Genomic DNA, 6,810 nt, shown 5'->3' with positions numbered 1-6,810 from the left:
CATCGTATTGTCCCTTAATGTACACAGGCCGCTCCTTTCTTTCGAGTCCACGTGAGAGACCAGCTCAAAGGGGCGTCTGATTTCTTCGGTCTGCGTTTGCTGTGACAAACAGAAACATTACAGTAGCTAAAACGAGAGAAACAAAAAAGAACTTGCGCTGCGGAGCTGGCGGTAAGGAAAGGAGAGGACGGGGCTGCACGCCATCACCGAGGCTGGACCCAGGGCCGCGGGCAGCAGGGGTGGGCAGCACCTCCCCTGCCCTCGCAAGGTCCCGCCAGCACCTTCTCCTTCATCCCGGCGCCGTCCCGCTCCGTCTCCTTCGACGCGGTGGAGGGCTTCGCCGCGCACAGCCGCCGTGAGTTTGAAGGCCGTTAGCGTCCCTGCAGCCTCCCTCCCTGGAGACACTTCCAAAATAGAAGCAAGCAGGGGGGGGGAAAAAAATTCCAAACCTGATTATGATAGAATAAAGGACATAAAAATGATATATTGCTTTGTGTGTTTTTCATATCATGTGCTCGTGACACTGTTTTTCCGTGTGCTAAAAATACGTTCCATAACGGCGGAATAGGTCCCAAGCTGCCGGTGGCCAAATTGATGGGTACGCTCAGCCCTGAAGAGCTCAGGCTTCCTTTGGCTTCTTTCAGCAGCGAAAGTGGCTGGTCCCCCGCGATAAAAGATACTTGATTTTTGGCATCAAAAAATAAAGGTGTCCCATAAAATACTGCAGCCCCCTACAAATATATTATAGAGAGGATAAATTGTTCATTTGTCACCAATGTCACTTGGCCTGGATTTAAACTCAGCGAAGGAGGGAAGGGAGAAGATGGAGCTGTTAAAATTTAAAATTTTGCACTTGAGCACGCGTGCTGGTTTGGGACAGGGGAAAAACAGAGCCTGAATGCAAAGAGGTGCTCGGAACCACTTTAAAAATAGTTTCTGCAACGGAGCCATCCCGCTCCCGTGTCTAGAAGACATTTGCCAGCTCAGGGTGTCTGTGGGTGGCTCTGGCCATCCTGCCGGCATTGTGCCTGGGGGATGGTGCCTGGGGGAGCCCCCCAGGCCAGGCTGGGGGTGCAGAGCCTGGACCACCGGCATCCCGGCTGCATCGCGCCCGCCTGAGCGGCAGCGAGGGGCTGAAGCCCTCGGGTGGTTAACCTTCTTCCCAAAGCGCGGGCCCCTGGGGCGCGCTTTCCCTACCTGAGTGAGAGCCTACATCCTCAGCTTCCCTCTGAACATCTAGCCCATTTTTTGCTAATTTCTCAGACTTTGGCAAGCTCGCAGAAATTAACCACATACTTTTTTTTTTTTCCATTTGTTGCCCCTCGGTGCCATCCGTGGTGCTTTCCCCCGGTATTTCATATGCTTCCCACGGCTTTCCGGCTTTTCTCCCTCCGTTTCTCTCTCGCTCAGTGGAGAAGGCTGTATCGCCGTGCCGGCAACGGTGCAGCGGAGACGGGGAGCAGCACAACTGGCTGAATCGTCTGGGAGAACAGCGACTGCCAGGCACGCAGGCGAGTGCGACGGGCAACAGCCATCACTCGCTAATGGTGAGCTAACAGAAAATTAGAGTTCGGGACAGCAAGTTTAAACCTTTAATTACGGAGAGGACGCTGCTGGTTTATAATAAAAAAGAACCGAAAGACTTGCTGTCCCTCGGGGCTCCTCCAGCTATACCGGTTAGACAGCCCCAGTCACGGTTTGCTGAAATCAATGGCAACAGCATAATCCGTTCAGGCACACAAACAGCGCTGTCAAGAAGGGAGGAGCACTTTTAATGACTCATTCTTTAACGATAATTAATATAGGCTCAAACGCAGCGAGGGCTGCATGTTAAAACGGGCTGCCTTGCCGAACCTGAGCATTTTTTAGGAAACACACTTCCGATAAGGGCTGGTGAGCACCCCCGTGCCGGGTGTGCTGCGTGATCCGGGATCGTTCGGTGGCTGCTCTAAGTGATAAATAGGAAGGCAAATCATAAAGCTGTAGTGTGCGCTGCCACTTAGGGTGAAGTTTTGGGGGTTTTTAACTGCAAATGAACAACGAGAATCTTATTTTCCTTATTAAAGCTAAATGGCTTTAAAAAAAATCGATGTGAATTTTGCCTGAATATGAAATTGGAACAAAGCCCCGCACCTGCGCATCTCTGAACTGCTAAAGTGCACCTTTTCCGTGTACTTCAGACAGTGTTTGATTATTATTACCAAAAAGATGTGGAAAGCATACAATTAAAATTGTACAGCCATCTGGACAAATTTAGCCCGAGTACGTTCACAGGGTGCTCTAAAAGCAATTGCCTGCGCTGGAGTGTTTTTAATAAGTGTATCCCATTTAAAACACTGAACAGATCACTTCAGCGGGTGTTTGGGAAGCGACTAAGATGCCTCTTGATTTTTGTCCTGGAGGATGAGCACGTGTTTTGAGCTGAAAGGGTGAAATCTGTTATCTCGCGTTCCCAAGCCCGCGTTCCTGGCTGACTGGGAGGAGAGACAAGAGGGGCTGAGAGGCAGCAGAGAGCTCAGGTGCCACTTGGCGGGCTGCCGAGAGGTGCCGGGGATGAGCTTCGGTGGGTGTTTATGCCCAGAAGAGCTCTGGCTCCAGTGTTTTGCAGGCTGGAAGCCGCGGCTGAGCACGAGGGCTGAGGTCTGCCGGCAGCACGGTGGCCCGAAGCCCTGCTGCGTGGGCACTGCTATTTTAATTCAAGGCAAGAACTACTGTGTTATTACTTTGTAGACGGTGATTAGGTATGCAGACAGCCTAAGGTGAGACTGCTTCAACCTTGACTTAAGAGAAGTGAGATTTGAGGGGTTTTTTTTTATTTTAGTACTCAAGAAGAATTGCAAATAGTACGTTAGGGACTTGCTGTGGTTGGGGCTCTATGGGCTTTTTGGGCACCGTTCTTGCCAAAACAGCCATTGAGAGGCAGCAGCGAGAGGTCCCAGTGTGAATCCTGCTGGGAGAGGTCCTTCTGCCAAGTCCTACCCCCACCAGCAGTCACTGGTGGGGTTTCCAGCCAACTGGAAACAGCAGGGTTTCCTCACAAACTGGCCATTTCCCCTGTAAAAGCTCACGTCTGACAGCCACGCCTGAGAGCTGGTCAGGTCTACCAGGTCACTCTCATGGTCTTCTGCTCCTCTGGGAATGTCATGGATGCAAACGCTATGGAGAAACAGGAACACGTATCAACCAAAGGCCCCTCAAGTTTGGGTGGTAAAACTGCACGTGCCCCACCATTTAAGGGGAATAAACCGGGGACAAGTCCAAAGATGCAGGTCAGCTGTTCCTACTCTCTTCAAGCCAACTGCAAGGTGGTGGAGCCCTCCTTTGGGTACCTGCACTGGTTTGACCCCAAATATCCCCCTTTCCCAACCCCTCAGCACTGCAGCGAGGTACATTTGTTTCCAGTGGGTTCTAGGAGCTGATGGGGCTTTACTCCTTGACGCCACGGACTCTCCTAGCAGCTTTCCAGGTGCTTTCCTACAAACGTCCCTGGAATGGTGGGTGCAGTGATCTGAAAAAGCTACGTCCACCATGAGGTGCCTGTCCCTCAAACACGCAGGTCGTGGCTTGACACGCGTGTCCAGAAAGGACAAAGCTGTGCTCTGGGTGGGCAGACCCGGCTTTATAAAGCAGGGGGGCATCCGTAGTGTCCCGGGGCTGGGTAGGAGATACCTGCCCAAACACTGCACCCAGTGTGAGTGGAAGCGAGCTCCTTCATCCACCTTGTACAAGGCGGGGGTCAGGCGGATGCTGGAGCCTTTGTTGGTGTCCCAAAGGTGCTTCTGCCCCATGGATTGTAAATATCCAAGGTCCCCTTCCACTCGCTGTGCCAAGTCCCAAGGTCCCCGTGGTACAGAAAGGGAGCGAGAGACCTAAGTAAAGCAGATGGACTGGATGTGTTCGAGCATCTCTGCATCACCAAGCAGGAAAAACCCTTTTCCCAACTGTTCCCTGCCTAAAGTGAGGTCTCTTTGTAGGGATTAAAGGGCCACAAGCACTTTACTAGGGTCGGGGCTCTCACCTTGTAGGTGGGAGGCATCAGGCCACGTGTGCTCTTGGCCAAGGTTGAAAAGCCTGCAATTATTTTTTATATGACCAGGAGTTTGCCATGCCTCAGATTTACGGTGCTGGAAAAAGCTGTGGCTTCTGGCAAAGGTTAATCAAAATGCATTATACTTCAAGCGTTCGCTCTAATTAATAAAGAACGCCTAATGACTCTAGCTCTCAGAAAGTGTTCAAACACGCAGCGCACTCCTTGCAAGTCAGATTACGGGGATGACTGTGTTATCTGCAACACCACGAAGCGATGCGAATTAAAAAGTTGGAAATGCTTTGTAGCGACTGAAACATCCATCTTAGGAGTTTTCCCTCTCATTGTGTTACCTTAAAATTCTGCTTTATCTAGTGCTTCTACAGCACTAGGGGGTAAAGAAAGGAGGAGAGTTTTGGTTAAATTTCTCAGCCGTGTTTCAGCTGATGGATGGCTTAGTAACATTTATTTTGATGCAACGACAAAATCCATAGCTTATTTGTTTCCCAGAGAACAGGCAGATCTGTTCTTTGTCTTTCCCTTAGATGTAGCTGTACATGAGTGAGTACATGGCTGAGATTTCTGCTCGTCTGAGGGAACTGGGCTGCATTGAGCTGCTCCGGTTTGGTCTCATTTTCTACCAAAAGTTTGCAGACAAGCGGTTGTCTCAGACTCCAGCTTTTATTTCATCCCCTTCTAGCTCAGGTGCGTTTTGTAAATGCTGAGTTTCACCTTCTCTATCAAAATGGAAACTCCTGATAACATCTCCTAACGATGTCTGTAACGATCTGGCGGCTTGGCCATCATCACAGCAGCTCAGGATAAACTGAGGGAAAAACCCAAACAGTCTGGAGCCTGCACGGCCGCCCCGGAAAACTTCCTGATTCTTACCAGCATTAAAAATACTGACAAATCACAGTCTTACTGCTGGACTCGGGGTATCACGAGAGATATTTTCTCACAGGCAGGTTGTTCGCATCATTTTGCCCCCAACCTGCTGCCGCGGTCCCCGGCAAGTGTTTGCGCTGGTCCCACTCCTCCTGCAGCAAACGCGGGCGCATCGATTTATCACTGGCAACCCGCGCAAGCCCCCGGGGATATGATAAACAGCTATGCAAACCTCGCATAGAAAGATGCTCTGGTACCCTTACAGAGGAAATGGGTGAAGAAAAAAACCCCAGAAAACCCTGTGCAAGCACAATCCCCCCCCCCCCCCCCCCGTAGGAAGTCACCTGTTGGTGAGGCTTCCAGGTGGGTTAACGCAAAGTACATAGAGCGGTTTGCTGGAGCCGGACGAGGACACAGAGGGATGCAAACGGGGTGTACCGGGTCATTTCCCCGGCCAAAGCCGGAATCCGCGGGGCGGGAGAGGGGTCCCCGCACGTCCCCTGGCACATCCCCCCCTCCTCGGGCGCGCAGGGTAGCGCGGTCATCCAGCCTTCTGCAAGCCGGGGTATGGAGAGCTCGAAAAGCAGGCTAAAAGGCAGGGTTTAGCACGGAAAAAAAACCCTGCAAGGAGGGGTCCCGGGGCGGTTTGCTCCATCCCGAGCTCCGCGGATTCGCGGCGGAGAAGCCCGGCCGCCCCCCGCGCATCCCCCCCTCCGCGGAACCACCGGCGGGGCCGCCCCGGGAGTGGAATCCGGGTGGGAGGCGTAGATTTTACCGCGAAGGAAATGAAGAAAAGCCCCAGACCTGTTGCCATCAGAGCACGTTTTACTTCGGCACCCCGCGGGGTCGGGACGGGGCGGCTCCGGCGGCGGGCGCGTCTCACCGGCCTCCGCGACCTCGGGGTTCGTTGGCTGTTGGTTTTTTTTTTTTTCAAAGAAAAAACACCCCCAAACCATCAAAACCAGTCTGTCCAAAGGAAAGGGGGGCCCGCCGTGCGGTGAGCGCTGGAGCGGACGGCGCAGCTCGGCTTCCCCCGGGGCTGGCGGGGGCCGTCGGGGCGGCTCGGCGGAGCGGGTCCGGTCGGCGGAGCGGGGCCGGTGGGTCGGTCGGTCGGTCAGTAGGGCCCCACCACCACCGCCTCCACCTCCTTGGACGGCCTCCGGTCCTTCACCAGAAAGTTAATCATCCCTTCGGACTTGATGAGGAGGTTGCAACCGAGGAAGAAGATGCCGAAGACGACGGTGAGGGCGAGGACGCACATGACGGCGATCTGCACCACCCGCATGATGTACAGGCTCCGCTCCTCCGCCGCCGCCGCCGCCTCCCCGGCTCCTCCGCCGCCGTCGGTGACCACGGAGGCGGCGGTGCAGCACCGCAGCGCCCGCTCCAGCTCCAGCGCCGCGCTCCCGGCCCCCGCCAGCAGCCCCGCCGCCGCCGTGCCGCCGCCCGCCGCCGAGCCGTTCATCCCCGCCGGCCTCCCCGCCGCCGCCGCCGCCGCATGCAGGCGGGTCGGGACGGACCCAAACGAACCGTTTCCGAACCCGCTCCGCTCTTCCACCGCCCGCCCGCTCGCCCCCCCCCCCCCCTTCCCCGCCGCCCCTCCGCCCGGCGGTGGCTCCGCGCTCTTTGTCCCGCTCTCCGCCCCGCCGCTCCGCCCCGCCCGGGCGGGGAGCGGGGAGGGGAGGGGAGCGGGGGGGTGGCGGAGGGATGGAGGGAGAGGGTTTGGGGAGGGGGGGCGCTGGGGAGGGTGCCCGGGGGTTTGGGGGGGGTGATGGAGAGAGCAAGAGCGTTGGAAGGGGGGGAGTTGCTGGGGTTTGGGGGAATGGGGGTTTGCAGAGCTGGACTGGGGGGAGGGATGGAGGGAGCGGGTTTGGGGAGCGGGATGGGGCGGCGCT

General features: G+C 55.4%; 1 protein-coding gene across 1 annotated transcript; it reads right to left on the bottom strand.

The window, feature by feature from the left end:
* Positions 1 to 6,029: 6,029 nt before the first annotated feature.
* Positions 6,030 to 6,413, bottom strand: RPRM (reprimo, TP53 dependent G2 arrest mediator homolog). The gene has a single exon (XM_009960184.2). The coding sequence runs from the start codon at positions 6,378 to 6,380 to the stop codon at positions 6,030 to 6,032; it is 351 nt and encodes a 116-aa protein (XP_009958486.2). The 5' UTR covers positions 6,381 to 6,413.
* Positions 6,414 to 6,810: the final 397 nt, after the last annotated feature.

The sequence above is a fragment of the Leptosomus discolor genome, chromosome 5, assembly GCF_034619465.1.
Source record: "Leptosomus discolor isolate bLepDis1 chromosome 5, bLepDis1.hap2, whole genome shotgun sequence".
Taxonomy (NCBI): Eukaryota; Metazoa; Chordata; class Aves; order Leptosomiformes; family Leptosomidae; genus Leptosomus; species Leptosomus discolor.
This window is presented reverse-complemented; position numbering and strand designations above follow the sequence as displayed.

Bases quoted from the DNA above. Each gene is read 5' to 3' on its own strand.
- RPRM (XM_009960184.2), bottom strand. From the start codon at position 6,380: ATGAACGGCTCGGCGGCGGGCGGCGGCACGGCGGCGGCGGGGCTGCTG.